This window comes from Nycticebus coucang, chromosome 3 (genome assembly GCF_027406575.1).
Source record: "Nycticebus coucang isolate mNycCou1 chromosome 3, mNycCou1.pri, whole genome shotgun sequence".
NCBI classification, from domain to species: Eukaryota; Metazoa; Chordata; class Mammalia; order Primates; family Lorisidae; genus Nycticebus; species Nycticebus coucang.
The window spans coordinates 87232956-87254877 of NC_069782.1; the positions used below are offsets into that span (position 1 = coordinate 87232956).

Here is a 21922-nt window from a genome sequence, read left to right on the forward strand (position 1 = left end):
GTTTGAATTGGGTTTTCTGTTACATTTGACTGTAAACTTACTCCCTTGGTATAAGAGCAAGGTCCATCTGCTCTTGGCACTGTCCTACAATGGACGGTGTGGCCATGAAAATGTATCTTGGATCAGTTTATTCAGTAAAATTAATCATAAATACTATGTAAAATGATTCCACTTGTGTGAAGATCTGAATAGGGATGGACGTTTTCTGGAAGGATACTTTGGTATTAAGTTGCCTCTGGGGAACAGAGGATAAACTTTTCACTTTACACTCTCCTATAATTAGATTGTTTTTGCTCACGTACGTTTAAAAAAACACTAGTTTAAAACTTGTTTTGAGGTGACAAAATTACAGTCCAAGGTGGTGATTTTGGTAGTTATTAAAACATGCTTTTGAAGCCCTGCTGGAATATAAGATGGAGCACACAGAAGGAAAGCTGAGTGAAGAACTAATTTTTCAGCCCTTCTCCAACACAGGCATCTGTAAGATTAGCAACTTCACCAGAACAAGCATACGTACAAATGTACATTGAACTTTTTCCTCCTCCCACAGTTACACAGTAGCCCGAGTCCTACAATGCCAACTTCCCGTTTTCCTGAGGCACCTTGGAAATGCCAAAAGCATTTGAAAATGAACATGTCTTTAATGCAGGCTTGTGCCAGAAAGGCCAAGTCCTAGAAAGGCCCTTAAGGTATATATAGTTCCCTAGGTTTTTGGAGAAAGCACCCAGATGAATGAGAACATTGCTGCAGGGGGTCATCTGCTCTGGATGCCTGGCAGTCCACTCCTGAGCATGATGACAAACATGAGAACAGGGAAACACCTCTACCAAGATCCATGTTGGGGACAATTTCGATTTCTCATAGTCCAGAACAATGTGAAAACTATGACCCCGAGGCAGACACTCCCCATAGGGCCCTAGAGCTTAAAAGGCCCAAGGCTCACTTGTGAAGGGATACAGCAAGCCCCCTACCCCAAGTGAAGGCCGTGAACCAGAGTTGTTCCCATAGCGGCCCGCCCCCAACTGAAGGCCAGGAATCAGAGATGTTCCCATAGCAGGAGAATGCCTCGGGTGCTGGGACCACTGTAGCCTCCCTTTCTCAGCACCCTGCAGTCTATGCTCTTCTGAGGCTGCTGGCTGAGAAGCCATCAGTGGGAATCTTATTCTCTGCCGGGAGCCCTTGCACATGGCAGCAGCCTACACCCATGTCCACGTCTGTCACCGCTCCAGTGGCCTTGCTCCACATGGACTCTCCCAGAAAGGCTGTGTCGGATCACCCACTGTCCAGCACACACCGCCCATCATAGATTTGCTGGGTGGATGGCAGCTCCAGCCCTCCCCAACCACCTTGCTTTGGTGAAGTAAGCACCTAACACTATACCAGCAACCAGTCTGTGGACTAACCACCCACTGCTACCTGCAGCTGTGGCCTTGCAGAGAAGTCAGTCGGCTGCCCAGACCTAGAGCCTGTGAGCCAGTGACTTTCATCCAGTATGCTGCAAGAATTTTTAAATATTATTTTCCAAAGAAGTTCAAAGTACATTAAATGTATTCTTTTCTTTACTCCTTTTTTGTGATCAACATAATTTAAGCGTACCGTGGAAGTTTAATGATAAATTCAAGCGTGCTATGAGATTTTTAAAAAGTCAAAGCTCTAAGCCTAGATGGGGACTGAGCTCCTCGGGGCAACATCAGGATTTGGGAACTCAAATCCAAGTACAGAAAGGGGAGAATCAACACAATCTCTCTTTTTCCAAATGTCTGCCATCCTGCCACAGAATCCAAGGATCTAGACAATCTCAGGGAATAGCTCTGCCCTTGGGGCTGGTTTTGCTCAGCAGGAACCAAGTAGAGATATAGGATTCAGGAGGGATGGTCACAGAGCATCCTATTTTAGCTGCACATAGAGGTTCTGGGGCAAAAGGCTTCCAATGTTGAACCCAGCCTTTCCAAGTCCTTGACAGTAACTTACCTTTCTCTGAGGCTCAGGTTGCAGGCATAAAAATGGCTTCCTCAGAGCAGTTCCAGTGACTGAACGAGTTTATTAACTAGTAGGTACTCTGAGCACTTCCTATCTTCCAGAAAGGCTCTACATACATTAATTTTTATTGTTGTTCACATGGGGAATCCAAGAACCACACTTCTTACGCAGCAGTACAGACCATGTCATGAGGAGTCCTGGAGACCAGTGAGCACAGGGGCAGCTGTAGCTAGAGCCTGAGCAGGACAGATGGGAGAGGATCAGAGAGCTGGCAAGCCTGGTACTCAGACGCTAAAGATTTTGAGAAGAGGGTGGTCCACCCTCTCAGGTGCTGCAGAGGCCACAAGAGACCCTGGGTTGACAGCTGGACAGCAGCTTTCAGCCAATGAAGAGAGTGGTGGGTGGTGGAGGGAGGGGTACAGAGAGCCCAGGTAAGAAGTTTCCTGGAGGCAACAGGGCCATGGCAAATTTTTAGGATAAAGAAAGGAAGGCCAGAGAGAGGAGGCAGAAGGAGAGGTGCTGGGAAAATAAGAAAAGACCATGATACTTAATGTGCATGCACCATGGTACTAGGGCGTGCAGTAGAAGCCCCCACCAGCCTCCATCTGGTCTCAGAGGACAGGGAAGGTGAGGATTCTGGGCAAGCTGGTGCTGGGAGGGGAGTAAGCCAGGGGCTGGCTCCGTGCCTCTGTGCAGAGTGAGCCCATGCTGCTGGAGATCTCCATGTGCCTACTCCCATCCTTGCTTTCTTTTCTTTCCTCATGTAACTGCTTCACGTCAGATAAGACAGATAAAAATGTCCCCACAGTTTTGTAAGCTAATTGAAAAACAGACCCAATTTAAAAAAGTAACACCTTACCCTGAATCAGGTCTGTGTAAGCAGATAGGACAGGTCAGCAGGAGCAGCCAGCCAGGAGCTGCGGGAAGGTCTATGCCAACGGCTCTCCCAGCGCAGGCCAGGTCAGAGGCACCTGGTAAGTTACAGCCACTAATCCCCTCCACAAACTGACTAGCAAGGTCAGAACACGCAGCTCGTGAAGTGGCAATGTCCACTTTCCCCAGTTTCTTTTACTGGGATCAATAGTATTGCCAGCTAGACAGAGAGGACCTAAAACAATGCCCCCGTGGGTCTCTATAGTCATAGTTTTTCCAGCTCACACTTACAGCTGGGAGTAAAGTCACCTTGTTCCAATTGTAGCCTGCATATGAGGGAAAGTGGCACAGCAAATGAAATTTACATCAGATTGGGTCTACCATGGATTGCTTTCGCCATCTCTCTGTAAGGTCTAGTCACATCCTCTCCCACTGGTTCCCCTGGCAGCCAAATTTACCACTGAGATGCTTAGTGCCATCTTGATACTGACCCAAAACAAAAATGACCAAAACGACACCATTAATATAAAGATATATTCCATAAAAGAGTTTGGCAAAGAGAAGCATCACACTTCCATGAAACACACAAGCATTCTTCTTCTCCTAGCCTACAGAGGATTGTTAAAAAAAAATATATATATATACTCATCGACAGTCACCAGTATACACCACACTAGAATATACACTTCAGCAAAATACCTGCATCACACTCAGTCCCTTGACAGTAAGGAGAGAGGGGTACAAGCTACAGGGAAGCATCAGGAAGTAGCCCAGTCAAAAATAGATGAATGCCCCAGCTATCCCGGGGGCGATTCAGTACATAAGACATCTTCATTTCCAAGAGCAAGTCCCAGAACAGCCCCCACAGGAAGTAGGGCCCGGTGACCACAGTTATCCCACTGAGGGGAGCCACCGTGAAGGTCAGAAATAAAACATTCCAAGCCTAGGGTTTGCAACTGGGTGCAGGGCCTGTCTGCCAAAGAAACCAGACATAGGCATGTGGCCATGAGGGGCCCTGGCCAAAGGTTTCACACTGGCCATTCTCAGGCTAGGGTTCCCTGGCCTTCTGGTGGGGTGGGTGCTGGGGGGGAGGGAGTATAGGATTCAAGTTCTAGGTGACAATTTCAGTAGCACCAAGACAGAAGACAGTGAGGCCAAGCCGGGGAGCAGGGAGTATGTGGGTGGGGCTGATGGAGGAAGGGGGTGTGTCCACAAGGGGAGGAGGAGCTGTCGGGGGCTGGCTCTTGGGACACTCAAGGGAACTGAAAGGGACAGCTCTAGCCGTGGACACCACATAAGGCTGTTCACAGAATGCCAGAGGAAAGGAGGAGGAAATGAAGAAATGGGTGAAAACACTCTTACCTCTATAAATAAACTATTTACACACTTTCAAGAAAAGGAGAGCAGACTCTCAGTGGAGAGCCATGCCCACCACCCCCACTGCCGCCTGCTGCCATTAGAGCTTAATGCTGTTGAGACTGGAGGTTCTCACCCCAAAAGAATGGCTGACAGACTTGGGGGGAGCAGGCAAGGCACTCCTGTGGCATCCGTCCACACACTGGCTCAGGCTTACTTCATGTGGACGTGGCTGAGGATGCACGCATACCACCACAGACTCAGATGGCACTCGGAGGTCCCCGAGGGCCCCTTCCTCCTTCCCAGCTACAAGCAGGGCCCTAGGCTGCTTACTTGAGCAGGAAGCCTTGTCCACGCCTGCTGGCCCCTCTACCCACAGCCCACCCACAGATGTGAATGACCCAAAACAGATGGTGTCCTGCAGACCCGTGTGGGCTCCGGGCCCAAGTCAAGCCCTCCCTGTGGCCATGAGCCCTGTCTGTCCCTCAGGGTCAACAATCCCATGCAGACACATTCTCTGTCTCTGGATAGTCCCTGGTGGGGATGTAGTTGCAAGTGTGAGCAGGTAACGGGGGGTCCCTCAATCTTCAGGACCAGCAAGCAGAAACAGAGAGGTCCCATCACACTGATGCTGAAGACAGTGCTGGCTGCAGGAAGGTGTGTCAGCTCCTCCCTCTTGAACATAAGGTTGGAGACAGTAAAGGGCGTTGGCCTCCATGGTGTGGCTCAGCTCCGCTGGCTCGCTTTGCTCCTCAGAAGTGATGGCCTGCCTTCACCGCCTCAATGTCAGAGATCAGGGTCCTCGCCAGGAAGATGCCAAATATCTGAAACCAAAGCCAGCAGAGTAAGTGGCCACTGGTGTTGGGGGCCAAAGCCAGAGGGCAGGGAGCAAAAAGGGCAAGGGGAGAATGAGAATGTTCCACTGCACACTGCTCCCTCACCCACCCTGCCAAGACTGAGGACTCAGAGACAGCGACACTTTGACAGTCAGAAAAGCATGGCAGACCCACCAGAAGAAAGGGAACCCTGGGGTCTAATTTGCTGTATCCCTAAAGCCTAAAAGAGGTAAATGGTAGGCACATAAAAGCCAACAGACGCTCTGCCCTACCTCCAACATGACTAAGCACAGCACAGACCATGGGGCGGGACACACTTGTCCCTGGATTAAACCAAAAATAACAGGGTCACCCTGACTGGTTTTGATTCCCAAAAGAGTAAGTTTTGAACATTTGCTGTAAACCTGTCCCTAATTTTTGTGTCTGAATAGAAGTCCAGCCTTGGTGAACAGGGAAATCAGGAGGGAAGACTGGTGTTTTCCTACCAAGAACAGACTAATGTGAACTTGGTAACCTTTGAAGTTTTTTTTTTTTTTTCTTTAAATTCCTGCTGTGGTTCTTATTTGAATAGCCAGTCCTTCTGAAGTCTGATTCCCTTGCCTGCTTTACAACTACTTTGCCTGCTTTCTTTCTTTTTCTAGAAGCTTCTTTCAGTCTTACATTGAAGGGGAAAGGTGTAACAGCAGCTCTGGATCCACCTTAGTCCCCTCTTCAAGGCAAAATCAGAGTCAAACATTTTCTAAATGGTGTGTTTTTCACCTAAGAATGGCATTGGAGCTGCCTCAGAAGCTGCTCAGAGGTCCTGAGCTGCTTCTCACAGGCCTGAGCAACAACTGGAAAGACTCCTCACTTCTCTGCTATCAGTGAATTCTTTACTTTCTCCACCTGTTCTTCACCTGCCAGACACAGGCCAGTCCACTCACCCCAGGCCTCCCTGCCCACCTTAGTCGCTAATATCCTTCCACAGGTGAAATCTGGTTCAAATGAACAAACAGCCTTGAAGGGGAAAAGCCCCAAGGGACAGAAGGCCTTAGAGGTTCTGCTGTGGACGAGGAAGCCTCCTGAGAGCCCTAGCCCAGATGCCCAGAACAGGGAGGGAGAGGTCCCAGGGTAAGAGCACATTGCTGAGTGTGAGGCCTCCTGCAAGCCCCAGCTGACCGGCAGTACCGATTGCACTCTGCAGCTCTTGACACCTCTTTAAATCCTACCACTACCCTCCCATCGGCAGGGTGAGGCCCCAAAGCAGCCCCACCAAGAGGGCACACCAGACTCCAACCTCCAGAAAGGCAATGCACCCTTATGAAGCCTACTGGGCCCTCTCAAGACCTGCACAGGGTCACATTGTCCCACCCCACCCCACCTACTTAGGTAGCACCATGGGGAGAGAATGAGAGTGACTACAGCCTGTCCTGGGCCCAGTCCCAACACACGACATCGATGGAAGCTACTATGCTCCTAAGACACACACACACACTGTCCCGGGCCCAGTCCCAACACACGACATCGATGGAAGCTACTATGCTCCTAAGACACACACACACACACACACACACACTCTCTCTCTCTCTCTCTCTCTCTCTCTCTCAGTCCTGGACATCCGAGTGGATCCCTTTCTTTTTTCTGTAAGGTACCTTAATTTAACATCATGCCCAAGCTGGACAAACATCTATGTTATTTCCTCAAATAAAAAAGGCCACCTGTCAACTCTGCAGGTTCCTCAACACACCTGCAGCAGTGAGATGGCGATGAAGACACCGGCCACGATGTAAATATTCCTTGGGAGCCAGCCCTCCAGCACCTGGATGCAGCCCTTCGTGAATATGGACTCGTCCCACTTGTTCTTCAGCTACAAGAAAAGGGCAACCTGAGCTAGTGCCACACACAGTGTCCCCACCCAGGTCCCCTAGAGCCCCCCAGAAGGGAGCAGGACAAAGTGCAGTGGGAATGAAGGATCTGGGAGGCAGGTGCTGAGGACCGGCAGAAAATCTCTTTACAGAGGTTAGTAAGCTAAAATGGAGTCATAGGGTGGGCCCTAATCCAAGTGACTGGTGTCCTTATGAGAAGAGATTAAGACCCAGACATGCACAGAGTGAAACCACGTGAAGACTCAGCACAGGCAGCTGTCTACAAGCTCAGAAGAGACCTCTTCCTCACAGCTCTCAAAAGGAACCAACCCAGCACCTTCCTCTGGGACTGCTAGCCTCTAGACTGTGCGAAAGTAAATGTCTGTTGTCTAAGCCACCCAGACTTGGTACTTTGTTACAGCAGCCCTAGCAAAGTAATATAAGTGACAAATTCATAACTGGGGAAGCTGACATGGGTACAGATCTCTTAGTCTATTCAGGCTACTATAACAAGATACCATAGACTGGGTGGCTTATAAACAGAAATTTCTCTCTTGGGCGGCGCCTGTGGCTCAGTCGGTAAGGCGCCGGCCCCACATACTGAGGGTGGCGGGTTCAAACCCGGCCCCGGCTGAACTGCAAACCAAAAAATAGCCGGGTGTTGTGGCGGGCGCCTGTAGTCCCAGCTACTCGGGAGGCTGAGGCAAGAGAATCGCTTCAGCCCAGGAGTTGGAGGTTGCTGTGAGCTGTGTGATGCCATGGCACTCTACCGAGGGCGATAAAGTGAGACTCTGTCTCTAAAAAAAAAAAAAAAAAAAGAAATTTCTCTCTTAGTTCTGGAGGCCGAGGAGTCCAAAAACAAGGTGCTGGCAGATTCAGTGTCTGGTGAGGACCTACTTTGTAGTTCACAGACAGCACATTCTCAGGGTTCTCACCTCCTGGAAGGGGTGAATAAGCTCTCTGGGGTCTCTTTCATAAGTAAGGGCACATTCCTCAGAGCTCTGCCCTCACAATGTAATCATCTCCCAAAGGTCCCATCTTCAAAAACCATTATGCTGGGGGTTAGGTTTCAACGAAGAATTTGGTGGAGACATGAACTTTTAATCTATAGCACTCATTCCTATGAAATGGAGCTTACTGAAGAAGAACGCTGAGTTTCCCAGGCTGCACATACCTTGCGTCCACAGCTAACAGGAAGGGTCTCTGTAGATTCCCCAACACCCTGCCTTTTAGAACAGTGGTCTTTCCTATCACTCCAAGAGACACACCAGAACAAGGCCTGGAGCGGGGTAGGAAGCTATGTCTGCATCCTTGGGGTGGGTGTTGCCACTCTTCACACTCCCTGCGCCTGAAGGAAAGAGCCTCACCCCAGACCAGTCTCCCACCTTGTCTCCACATGGAGGTTAAACCAAGCCACACATTCCTGCAGCTTTATCCTGACCCCCTCCATAAAAGACAACTCCTGGGGATCCAAGTAGCCTCACAAAAAGACAGTCTTTGTTCTCAACATTTCCATCCCACCTCTTTTTTTTTTTTTTTTTTTGCAGTTTTTGGCCGGGGCTGGGTTTGAACCCGCAACCTCCGGCATATGGGGCTGGGGCCCTACTCCGTTGAGTCACAGGCTTCACCCCCCCACATCTTTTTTTTAAGAGACAGTCTTGCTCTGTTGCTCAGGCTAGAATATGGTAGCATAATCATAGCTCATTGCAGCCTGGAACTCAAGGGATCCTCCTGCCTCAGCCTCCCCAATATCGTGGACTACAGGCACACACCACCATGCCCAGATAATTTTTATTATTTTTAAAGGGATGGGGTCTTACTATGTTGCCAAGGCTGGTCTTGAACTCTTCAGCTCAAGCAATCCTTCCACGTCAGCCTCCAAAAGGGCTAGGATTACAGGCATAAGCCACTGTGCCCAGCCCCACCCCATCTCTTTAATGCAATAACTGCTAAATTTGGGGATTATAGTTTATAGGGCTTGAAATCTCCACCCATCACTGCTCCTGGGGTTTGCCACCAGCCCAGGAAGCAGTGGGTGTGGCCACTGTGCCCCTGTGCAGCCCACTCCCAGATTAGAAAGCACCTGGACCTGAATCAGCCCTGGTTTTTCAACTTTAGTTTGCACTTGTGCTAAATCAGGAAGTTGGACTACAGAGAATAAAAGCTAAAGAACTGTTAATCTAAAGAACTCTTCAAGTTGTACATGTTGCGGTTCTCACCTGAATCCTGACATCATATCCACACTGTGTGTTCACAACTTTTTGCTATAAAAAGAAAAAAAAAAAAAAAAAAACAGAAAAATTAAGTCACTTTGATCTCTCAAGAAGCTGTTGGTAGGAAGTTCTAGAAAAGTCACAACCAGATACCAGCAAACATCTGTGCAAATTCCATTTTATAGCTCATGTCCTTCGGTCATGCTACAAATTAACGTTTCAGGCTAGGACAGGGGTCAGCAAACCTATTCTGTGAAGGGCTAGAGAGAGAGTAAATATTTCACACATAGAATCAACTCTGCTTTGCATGAGAGCAGATGCCGACAATGTGTAAATGAACAAGCATGGCTGCATTTCAGGAAAACGTCATAGATGCTGAAATCTGAATTTCATGGGCCATAAAATATTATCCTCCTTCTGACTTATTTTCAGCCATTTAAAAATAGCTGAAAGCATTCTTAGCTCCTAAGTCATAGAAAAACAGCAGACCAGATTTGGCCCCTGGGCCATAGTTGGTCAATCTCTGCTGGGAGGTAAAGGTTACACTTGCTAAAAGCAACACTTACTAAACTAGAACATTTCACAGTCACAGTGGAGACTCCAGACACCAGCTGAGTAACTCTGGAACTTGCCCATGTAATAGCGGCAATGCCCTCCCTGCCTCCTCAGAGCCCTGTGACCCAATATAGAGCACTGCATAACTGCACAGAAAGCTCACAAAACAAAGAACTGAGTTCTGCTCAGGCTCAGTTCAGGCAAAATTCAGAGCTCCTAATGGGCTACCCCAAGAACCCAGCTTCTGCAACCCAATCACCTGTGCCTTGACGGCAGGTAAAAACAGGTGAAGGAAGAACAGGAAATAATCCTCTACTACTGAGATGCTGTCCCCTAGACAGTGACAGGTACCCCCACAGCCCCTGTGAACTTCTGAGTACTGGACATTTTCTCCAAAGACAGAACACCAAATGGGGCCAACCAGGGATCGCTACACTCATAGCACCTTGGCCAGATGCCACAATGACAGCCCCTCCAGGTAGGGATAATATCGTTTTTCTCTTGCTTCACCCAGAACACTAGAGCCAGAGCTGGGCTCACAAGAACTTATACATAGAAGATTTCAGAGCCACAAGAGCCTCAGAAACTGCGGTGCTTCTGGAGTGACACAGGTTCCACGTGCCCAAGCACAGGCCAACTCACCGCGGGATCCGGCACGCAGCAGGAGAAGGGCACCCCACACTTCTCACGGCTGTAGCTGGCACCGCTACAGTTGAAGTACACGTTGAGGTCCCAGTCTTCAGGGCCGAATGCCCCGCAGCACTGGTTCTGCAATCACAACAGCCAGAACTATCAGGGCCTCTGAGCGAGAACCCAGGCTGCCTGGCACAGGGTAGCAGTCTTGCTTACACCAGAGTCACACAGAGAAATCAAGGCCTACCCCACTCCCTCCCACGTGCACAGGGGTGCTGAGCTAGCAACATAGGCAGCCTTTTAAAGAAGGAAATTGTGTTGCCAGGTGCAGTGGCATGCACCGGTAGTCCCAGCTACGTGAGAAGATCGCTTGAGCCCAGGAGTTTGAAGCAAGCCTGGGCAATATACCAAGACCTCAATCTCTAAAAATAAATAAATAATAAATTTAAAGGAAAAAAGGGAAAGAAACAGTGGCCAATGCACCTCTTCTGTCCAACACACAAGGTTGACTCAGGGGCTCCCCCTGGTGTCAGCACTGGGCTCAGCCAGCAGCTTGCCCTTTCTGTCCCACTTTGCAGCTCCAGCTGCCTAGTCCTCTCCTTTGAGCCCCACCCCCAACCCCCTTACACCTCTAATGTGGTCCTCTACTGCCCCTGAGAGAACACTTCCACATTGCCACTGTCTTCCTGAGAAACTTCCATGCTGGACTTGGTTCCATTATTTGCTTTTTTACAAAAATCAGCTGGGGAATGTTTACTCCCAAGGAAAAGACATTGCATTGGGGTAAATGGTAACACAATCACAGCTCTGGTCCCCACCTGGGGCCCCTGCCCTCCCTTCCTATTATCTGGTGGAGCAGCCAAGAAAATCCTCAATTGTCTACAAAATTTTAAAAAACCAAACACGCTGAAAGCATCACTGTGAAGTTAACAGCAACTTCACCCAAGAGCAGATTTTGATTTTGCCCATGCATTTACAGCCGACACAGTTATCATAGTCATGGCAGCAATCCTAATAAATGACAACTGGGATTTCTGCCCCCCCCTTCCTTTTTTATTTCTAAGGTAAAATCACATCTCCCTACTCCCCAATCCCCATTGTTCTAGTTGCTTTAAATGATTACCTAATATTTCACCTCAGAAATCTCCATAATTTACTGAATGCCTCTGGGAAATTTTATTTTTAAAAGGAAAAGAAGGCTATGGAAAAAACCACAATGTCTTTAAGGCAAGGCAAGGTACTCTAGCACATGGGAACCAGCAAGCCTGTGAGAAAATGAAAAAAGAACTGTGGCACTAAAATAGGGAGCAAGATCTGAAAATGGATAGGATTTGGTGACAGTCAGAGACTAAAAAAGGTCAATAACAACAATATAGGAAGGATCTTTGGTCATATAAATGGGTTTTGCAGATCTCATGATACATGCAACAAGGATAAACAAATTTTGGTTAATAATGAAAGTGGGTCAGGTTGGGCATGGTGGCTCACACCTGTAATCCTTGAACTCTGAGAGGTTGAGGCAGGAGGACAGCTGGAGCTCAGGAGTTTGAGACCACCCTGAGCAAGAGTGAGACCCCGTCTCTGCTAAAAATAGAAAAATTGGGTGGGGAGTAGGGGCTCATGCCTGTAAGCCTAGCACTCTGGGAGGCAGAGGTAGGTGGATTACTTGAGGTTAGGAGTTCAAGACCAGCTGAGCAAGAGCCAGACCCATCTCTACTAAAAATAAAAAAACGGGCCAGGCATTGTGGCAGGTGCCTGTAGTCCCAGCTATTCAGGAGGCTGCAGTGAGCTATGATAATGCCAGAGTGCTCTACCCAGGGCAACAGAGTGAGACTCTGTCTCAAAAGAAATTAAAAAATTTAAAAAAAAAAGGAAAAAGAAAAAATAAATAAAAATAGAAAAATTAGTGGAGCGTAGTAGCAAGCGCCTGTAGTCCCAGCTACTCACGAGGCTGAAGCGGGATTGCTGTTGAGTTAGGCTAATACCACGGCACTCTAGCCTGTGTAACAGTGAGACTAAATAAATAATAGATAAATAAAATAATAAAATAATAATGAAAGTAGGTCATAGTTATTTCTAATGCTTTCTAATTTATTTTCTTATTAGAACCAAAATGTTCCATATAAAAAGTTCCTGAGGAAGCTGAGCTTTCTGGAAGCACAAAGATTAAAGAAGAGCCTCCCAAAGGCCAGCAGGGATAGGGAGTGGGTTCCTCCCAGGGGCAGGGGGCCGGGGACTGTGGTGCAAGCCTCCAGGTGCAGTCACACACGAGGGCAGACAGGGGCCAGATGGAGTAAAGGCCACAGCCTGGGACTGCTCAGACACCCCCCTGGGGACATATTCCAGGGAGGTTACATTCCTCTCCAACTGAGGAAGCTTCCTCAGGGCAGCTCTGCCTTCTCAAATGGGAAGAGGAAAAGGTCTGGGTGGGGAAGGAGACAGAAATAGCTTAAGACAGTGAGTCACAAGCATGGGGGGTGGGCACTCTACCCTGGTTACCCACAGCGCTTAAGGTTCCAGGGAGAACTGCAGCCTGCATGGCTATTGGGCAGGGCTAAAGAGCTCTGGGCCCACTTCTAGAGCAGGGGAGGGCTGGGTGCCTGGGGAGGGTGGCTGTACCCCTGACAACTGGACTTGCCTATCCAATCAAAACTGGCGGGGCGTGGGGGGGGGGGGGGGGTTACACTGAGAGCGAGCCCAGACTGCTGGGCAACCAGGAAAAGGCAAAGCTGAACTGACCGGAGGCAGAGGCAGCCCTTTCCCTCCCTGCTGCCCACCAAGCCACAAGCAGAAAACCCAGGATGGAGGTCCTCATGTCCCCACCCCCCAGCCTCTGCCCTGGAGCAGCACAGACAGACTGCTGGTAGCAAGGCACATGCTCCAGCAGGGAGCCCACTGGGGGTGCTGCTTACGGCTTTCTGAAGGGAGTCGATGAGGTTCTGCAGGTCGATGTCGTCCCGGTAGGACCTGATGTTGCTCTCGAAAAACTCCCGGAACCGGTCCCGCACCCAGTCTTGGAAGAGGAAGGCCAGCACGGCCACGGCCAGCTCCAGAAAGAAGATGAGCACGATGGCACCACAGAACTGCACAGGCAAAGAATGGGAGGAGAATTACCATGCCACCAGCCCAGCCTACACACACACACCCTGCCTGGTGCAGAACCACAGCCTGCCACAGACAGTGTAGGCTCTGCACCCGAGAGATCCAGGCTAGGACCCCAGGTGACTCTGGGCAACTTTACTTCATCTGTAAAAAGCAGATAGTCACCCATACCCAGGTCACTGCATTGTTTGTTAATAGCCAAATGAATGAAAAAGTATGAGATAGCTCCAAACCAATGTGTCAGTCATTTCCTATAAAGCAGCCTTCCTCACTGGACAAGAAGGAACCCATATCACTCCTCCAATGAATGGCTGTCCTTCCCCACCAGAAGTGTCGCCTCCTTAAGAACAGAAACTGTGCCCCAGACACTACCCTGACCACTCTGTGCAAACGCAACCCCTCAAGACCCTAGAAAACTAATCTGTTACCTCCACTTTCGAGACAAGGAATACACACCAGGCTCAGTCAGGTGTGTAGCTTGTGTGAGGTCACACAGCTCAGGAAGAACATGTGAGTTCCTTGGCAGGTCTCATGAAACTCAGGAGGTGCCAGCATTATACGGACCCACTCTGTATAGTAAGTATATTACTACCAGCTGCATAAAGACCTCTCCAGAAGCTTGGCTGCCCCTAGCCACAAACAGTGGTAGTGTTGCCACTGGAGCTACAGGTCCACAGCCCCTTCCATCAGAGCAGACTCCTAACCTGCAGAGTCTGTGTTCTCATAGCCATTATCATTGGCCGTACCAGGCACTAAGCAACTTTGTCACAATTGGCAAAACTGCAGAAGCCTTTCAAAGTAAACAGAGGAGAAACATGTGCATGCAAGCGCAGCCCTCCAAAACATAATCTCTGTTCACACAGAAACGAGATGCTAAATGTAGTATTTTTGAAGGAAAAAACTAGAAAAAAAATCCCATGTTCTTTACTTTAAATTAAGCCCAGTAAAGAAAAAACTTGGTCTAATATACTTAACACATAACATAATACAGTACAAAACAAGATGATACGTTTTCCCCTATAGATACTATTTAACTGAATGCATTTCAAAATGAATTTGTATCTAAATATAAAACTAAACTCTTAGTAATTCACAGTTCTGCCAGGAAATTAAGGATTCTGCACTGCACATCCAACAGATTCACACACCCTGGATGAGGGAAATGATTTCTTAACTGGCAACATCTTTTGATCTTAGCCAGGAAGGCCAAAGGTGGGTAGCAAACAAACAATTCCCTCAGAACTTCTGAGGGAAGATAAAAGGCAAAAGAGGGGGAGGAATGCTGGCCTAGGAGCAGCTGACTCCTCCTACCAGGGGCTAAAAACCAGGGGGAAACAACTTCTCCCAGGCTGTGGAGTCAGCTCATCTGATTTTTCCTGAAATCTTACCATTTTGTAGGGCAGCAGCTGGGGCCTGGAGGAGGCTTCTAAGAACTGCTCCCCACTTGCACCACGTAACATATAACCCCTGCCCAGCAGAGCCCGCACCGCTATCCCCATCCATCCCCATGGCTGGGCACTCACAAACTTGAGCAGGCAGATGTTCTCCCGCAGAGCCCCCACACAGCCGGCGAACCCCAGTGTGAACATCACCACGCCCACCATCAGGACCAGTACCACTGGGTCGATTCCATGCAGCCGGGTCACTTTGGTGAGGTCGGACAGCACGCCCTGAAAAAAGGCAGAGAAAATGCGGCAACATCAGACACCCCACACTCAAAGGGAATCAAGTGTGCTGCAGCACTGAGGACAGCCTCCTTCAGAGGCTCAGTCATCTCATTAAAAGCCAGGCCAGAGGGAGGCCCCTACCCATCCCATCAGAGGTCCCTCTGGCCACAGATCTTTGCCCACCTCAGCTCCCAGGGCCCTCACAGGAAGTGGCTCCTGACCTCCACCCGGGCTGTGAGTCCCCACTAGGCAGGTGCCAGGCTTCCCCTTGTAGCCTGCAGGGTGCCTGTGTGGCCAATTTTGTAACTTGGCACTCAATTAATGGTGAAGCCCACTATCCCAAGACAACTCTGTGGAAAACACACCCACCAAGGGTAGACAAAGGTAGCACTGTCTGTAGAACAATCGCTGGGTATTCTATACCTGCACTGTCCAAAATGGCAGCCACTGGCCAAACCACTCAAAGTGTAGCTAGTGAGACGTTAAGTACAAAATTTAATTTGTATTTCATTTCAATTAGTTTAAATATAAACATTAATAGTCTCATGTAGCTAATGAAAACCATAATGGGCAGAGCAGTACTACAGAATTTATAAACCGCCAAGGGGGAAATTAAGCCCTGGGGGCTGAGTTATATATCTTGTTTATAATTCTGCTTCTTAGATTACAGTTTAATCTCTTCTTCATGGTTCTTGTTCTATAAATGACTAGGAAGACCAGACCTCTCGGCTTCCAGCTGAACTTTGCTACAGGTTAGCTGCCTCCTTCATTATCCTGTACCAAACTCAGGCCAGATGTCATCCAAGACCCCAAGACAGTTACCTTTCAGTGTGGAATGTTAAATATACCTTTCCTGAAAGAAAAAAACCTATCTCGATTATTCAGATCATTGTACCTATGCATTAAGGCCTTACAAGGAAAGATGCTGAAATTCTGTTAATCTTCCCTGAGCTCTGCCTATATAAATGATCTGAAACTGCTACACTTTGGATCGCTGGCTTCCGTTCTTAAGCATCTGTGCTTTCTAGCCAGCCTTCCTCAATTTATGCACCTAAATAAACTCTCTTAAAGACCACACGATGGCGCTGTGAGCCACAGACTGCACTGGTCCTGGGTCATTCGGGCAGACGAACATTGCACCCCAGCTCTTGCTCTTCAATTGGCCACCTTGAGGGCACCCAAACACGAAGGTGGGTTTTATTGAGTCCCTAAGGCCATGGTAGGAAAGTCCACAAAGCCCACAGACCCATACAAAGGGAGGTTCCACTAAAAGAAGAGGGCGCTGGGCCTAAGGCTCTGGAGAAAGCTTTAGTTCCCACTGTTTCCTGCCCAGCCTGCTCCATTTTGCTCCTTCCCTTCCCGCCATACCTCTCCTCTTCCTCCTTCCTGGCCCTATAGTGAAGGCCCTGTTCAGCCCTCAGGACCTCCACATGGCAGCTCTACCCACCCATACCCACTCTAGTCTCCCCCTCACCCTCAGCTGTGCCTACCCCTAGTCCTTCCAGACAATAGCTTACCTAGTCTCCCTTCTTTAGCCCCCCTCCACAGGTGCTTAAAGACCTGCCTCTGCCCCACAGGGTGCCCAGGGGCACACAGCCCAGCCCTGCTCCCTGCTCCCAGCTCTCAAGGATTCTTTCTGTGGACCAGGACAAGAGCTTCAGGACAAATGCCACTGCGTTCAGGGACTGCTTCCAGACCCCAGAGGCATAGATGGGTCAGGAAGTCAAACCCAAGCCTGTGCTGGGCACAGTTGCAAAGAAGCCTGGGGTGACTGGGGGTACCTGGGAACAGTAAAGATGGCTCTCCACAATCACAGGGCTTAAAACTCAACAGCCCTGCCACTAGGGAACAGAGCAGCTGGGAGATAGTTCCGTGAAGAAACAGCTACAAACCTTCACACTGCATAAGAAATGTTCGTTGTCAGGGAACAGATTGGTAGAGAGGAAAACTAAGTTGAACGAATCCAGTTTGGGCGCCTGATGTTTAGAGTGCTAGTGACAGTAACACCTACCTTTTCGCTCCATGCCCACAGCCCAACTCCAAGGAAGACAACTCCAGCCAACTAAGCAGAGGCAGGGAAAAGAGAGAGAGAGAAGAAAATTAGGTCTGAAACCAGCACTGTCAACATGCTTCACAGAGCAAAGTCCATGCTGCTAGCCCAGGCATGCTCCTGGTTAATATCCAAGGTGGCCTCTTGGCCGCTACAGAGGACGGGGGCTTCTAACCCACAACAGAGGGACATTTAGGCTCTCCAGAGAACCTGGAGATACCCACCCACCTGACTTCCCTGAATGTCTGAACCAACTTCTTCAACTACAGATGGGTCCATAGTCATAGATATGGGGCTGTCCCCTGGCCCATCTCCACTGTGCAACTCCCAACTCATTTTAGTGCACTACCTTGTGTGTATGAAGATATCGCCCCTCATGAGAGCTGCCCCTAGGTGCCTTCAGTCTTCCAGTGCAGGGTGAGGCTCTGAATAGGACCAGGCACCACCCTAGAGTGAGGGAATAGGAGGAGGGAGCCCAGCCCCAACTCTGCCACCCTCCCTCCCCAGGCCTCCAGCCCTGGAGACAGAGTCTAAGCAGAGACGAGCAGCTGGCAAGGGCTGAACCTCTTTCCCATAGTACCTACAGTCAGCACAGCACACATGTGTGTGCCCAGGAAATGCTGGGTCATTAGCTACTAAGTTAATAAAAGCCTGCACTTGTACACCCCAGAAGAGAAGAAGCACCCCCAGCCCCAACCCCCCACCTGCAGGGACTAGGCTGTCCCATGTGTACCAGAAAGGGCCCACTACCCACCCAAATACACCACCCAGGTTCCTCCTAGGCCAGGGAAGATTGTTTTCAATATAAAATATAATATGTCATGATCTCTGCAAATAAAGCTGCCTCCTGTTTTTGTTTAACAACTTTACACAGCGCTGGCATTTTGCTGCCATTCATCAGCATCTCCCCATAAACAAGAACAAGAGAGCTAGGCTTCTCCATGACTCTCAACTTTCCACTGTATTCTCAAGGCTTATGCCTAGGGCTGAAGTTGGAAGAACCCACAGGACCGGTAAAGAAAGACCTGGTAGGTCTCTTCTGGACCACATGAGTTTTAGAAAATGCACATGTGCCCAATATTTTTATGGAATTTCAGAGGGCTCACAAGTCTTCCGCTGCTGATTCCCACAATGGTCTGTGAACCCCAAGTGAGAAAGTTCTGCCAGGACCTGATCCCTATGGTTTTTTTTGTTTGTTTGGGCTTTTTTTTTTTTTTTTTGAGAAAGTCTCACTATGTCACCCTCGGTAGACTGCCGTGGTGTCACAGCTTACAGCAACCTCCAGCTTCTGGGCTTAAGCGATTCTCTTGCCTCAGCCTCCCGAGTAGCTGGGATTACAGGCACCCGCCACTAATGCCTGGCTATTTTTTTGTTGCCATTTGGCCAGGGCTGGCTTTGAACCTGCCACCCTCAGTATATGGGGCCGGTACCCTACTCACTGAGCCACAGGCACACTGATCCCTGTGTTTTATAAAGCAAGACAAAGCAGGACCAGGCAGCAGGGAGAAGGGCTGGGGCCCACCATCTCGGTTTATACGTTCACTCACTCCTCACTCATTTGTTCTACTAATATTCCCAGGGCACATCCCAAGCGCCAGGCACTGTCCTCCAGCACTGGATGCAGCACTGGGCTCAGAGCAAAGCCCCCCGGGGCACAGAGGCTAGTTCTCCAGAGGGCTCATCTTTGGCCCTTCCTACCACACCATGTGAATTTCCCGCTTCTCAGTCCTCCCTCTGAATTATATATAACTGGCTGGTGTTTTTTTCTCCATGGAGGGCATAGCCACTTCCTTTCCCTCCCAGGTGTCCCGTGCTGGCCCGAAAGAGCCCGAAGGATGGCTACTACCCACCCACATCCTGTTGGCCCCATCCCCACCACTCTACAAGGGCTCAGATCTTTGACTCCCTCTCACCAAAGCTGGAGGCCAAGTCTTTTTTCTAAAGTCCTATCTGACCTCATCTAACACAGCTGCTCATTCCCCCAGCCACTCACTGGCACCCTCCACCTTGGACAACAAGCACATGCTCCTGGCTGCCTTCCTCCCTGCCGCTCCTCCTCCTCCAGACCCCCATAAATGCCAGTGGGGCTCACCCTGCAGTTAGCCCCTTCATCCTCCCCTGAGCCCTCTAGGTGAGCTCATAATTGCAGGCTTTAATGCCATCTATACACTGCTGACTCGCCAGCCCTCCATATCCTTGGCCACTCCCCCAGGTCAAACATCCTGATGTCTCCTTCACTTGCTTACCTCATGCAGCTACCAATATTTCCATCTTAACATGCCTTGGTCTCTTGGTGCCCATCCTAGTTTCCCATCCCACCCAACTCTCTTCAGTGGCACCATGTCCACCCCCTCACATTTGTTATAGGGAAAACCCAGCCCTAAGCTTGATGCCTCTGTTCCTTTCACCCCACACATACCCACCCACCGGACTTTGTGATGGTTCTACCTTCAAAATCCATAATGCATTCAACTGGTGTCATCCCAACCCTCTGCTCCCACTTGTCCACACACTACTCACTCAGGCCTGGATCCTATAAGGCTCCTCACTGGATCCCAGGCAACCAGAGTGATCCTTTAAAACCACAGATCAAGTGGCTCCCCTCCTCCAAACCCTCAAGAGACATCCCTTCACACCTAGAATAAACTTTGCACTGTCTGCCATGGCCCATGGCCCAGGCCCAACAGCCCCAACATCCTCCTGCCCGCCACCTGCCAGGCCTGACTCTTACTTTTCTTTTTTTCTTTTCTTTTTTTGAGACAGAATCTCAAGCTATCACCTTGGGTAGAGCGCCATGGCGTCATAGCTCACAGCAACCTCCAACTCTTGGGCTCAAGCGATTCTCTTGCCTCACTTTTTCTTTTTTTAGTAGAGACGGGGTCTTGCTTTCTCCTCAGGCTGGTTTCAAACCCATGAGCTCAAGCAATCCACCCGACTCGGCCTCCCAGAGTGCTAGGATTACAGGTGTGAGCCACCATGCCTGACTGGCATTCATATTTTTCTTCAGAGCTTTGACACTGTTCCCTTAGCCTAGAATGTTCTTCCTCTATATTCCTGGCTTCCTGCCTCATCTCATTCAGCTCTCTTCACATTTCATCTTCTCAGAGACACCTGTCCTTACCACACCTGTCCTTACCACCATTCCTGACCTGTCCTGCTGCCTTTCTTCATGGCACCACCCCGCAACACATGGGCTGTTTGTGTCGAGTGTCTCCCTGCATAAGCCCTCTGAGGGCAGAGACGTTATCTATTTTGTTCACTTGCACCCCAACAACTTGGGGAAGGACTTGGCACAGCACAAGTGCACAACAAGCACAAGTGAATGACCCACCAGGACCAGAGCACAGCTTAGCTGGGTCCTTCCAACTCTCCTCCGTGGCACCATCTAAAGGCATTCGGAGCACAGGAGGCCACGCCAAAGCCTGGCCCAGCATGGGACCAAGGGACAGCCCTACACAGGGCATCAGGCTAGGATCAGAGCAAAATAGGGCCTGCAGGCGGCCCAGCCTATGCCCTATCCAGTGTTCCTAGACCTTCCAGCAGCTGCCTAATCACTTCCATTAGCAGTCCACCCATCCCCGGGTGCCATGTGGGACAAGTGAAAAAAACCTGCTTTAAAAACACACAGCCAGGCCAGGCATGGTGGCTCACAGCTGTCATCCTAGTCCTTTAGAAGACCAACGTGGATGGATCGCCTAAGCTCAAGAGTTCAAGACTAGCCTAAGCAAGAGAGAGACCCATCTCTACTAAAAATAGAAAAACTAGCCAGACATCATGGCTGGCACCTGTAGTCCTAGGTACTTGGGAGGCTGAGGCAGGAGGATCACTTGAGTCCAAGAGTTTGAGGTTGCTATGAGCTATGATGTCATGGCATCTAACCAGGGCAACTGACTGAGACTTTGTCTCAAAAAAAAAAAACAAACAAAACCCCATCCACCCAAACCAGAGCACAGAGCCCTCTCCTCTCCTCCCTACTGCAATTCACAGCCCTCTCTCACCCCATCCTGTCTTTTCCCACATTAAAACCAGCCTTAGCTTCAGCTGTATTTATACGGTTCAATGAATCTACCCTGAGGTGCTGCTGTAATTTTTCCCCTAGCTGACTAAACAGATACAATGAAAAGAGGTGACTGATTTCACAAAAGGAAGTTTGCTCTGCCAAAAATTTCAGAATACAAGTTCTCAAAAAAGATCCTCTACTCCAGCCTGGCATTGTGGCGGGTGCCTGTAGTCCCAGCTACTCGGGAGGCTGAGGCAAGAGAATCACCTAAGCCCAGGAGTTGGAGGTTGTTGTTAGCTGAGACGCCACAGCACTCTACCGAGGGTGATGTAGTGAGACTCTGTCTGTAAAAAAAAAAAAAATCCTCTACTCCACACAACAGCTGTTCACGTTCACCTGCCTCAGGGGCACAGTGTCTGTGCTTGTCTGTGTATTCTGATCAGCCTCTACACAAATGAAAAGCCACAGGTGCCACTCTGCTTGTGGCCCACAGACACCTGCGCCCTCTCTTGCCACTGTACTCTCTGTTTCTTCCCCAGGCCCCCTAAGGACCCTCAGTTGAATAGGGTAGACTGGAGAAGCCAGCTCCTGGCCACTGCAGCAGTCCTCCTCCTTTCAGCTCTAAGAATAAGGAAGGGTTCATGTTTTCTTTCCATTCTGTTTTAAAGGAAGAACTAAAGTTAACTCACACCGGAAAGACAGGAACTTGGGGGTCACATGGCAGATCATGGGATTAATGAACACTGGCCCAGGGCAGGAACTCTGGGGACCAACAATCGTTTTAGACACAAAGAGACCAGACAGGGGAAGTGA

At 49.4% G+C, this 21922-nt stretch overlaps 1 protein-coding gene across 6 annotated transcripts in view; it reads right to left on the minus strand.

Annotated features, from left to right (window-relative positions):
• Window positions 1-320: 320 nt before the first annotated feature.
• Window positions 321-21922, minus strand: part of TSPAN14 (tetraspanin 14) — a 68128-nt gene continuing 46526 nt past the window's right edge. For all 6 annotated transcript variants that reach the window (XM_053586195.1, XM_053586196.1, XM_053586198.1 and 3 more), the window contains exons 3-9: window positions 17071-17121; window positions 14916-15062; window positions 13203-13373; window positions 10300-10425; window positions 9109-9153; window positions 6772-6891; window positions 321-5033 (exon numbers count right to left, since the gene is read on the minus strand). In XM_053586195.1, coding sequence (XP_053442170.1) covers window positions 4962-5033; window positions 6772-6891; window positions 9109-9153; window positions 10300-10425; window positions 13203-13373; window positions 14916-15062; window positions 17071-17121 — 732 coding nt within the window. In that variant the 3' untranslated portion in view covers window positions 321-4961. The remainder of the gene's footprint in view (window positions 5034-6771; window positions 6892-9108; window positions 9154-10299; window positions 10426-13202; window positions 13374-14915; window positions 15063-17070; window positions 17122-21922) is intronic.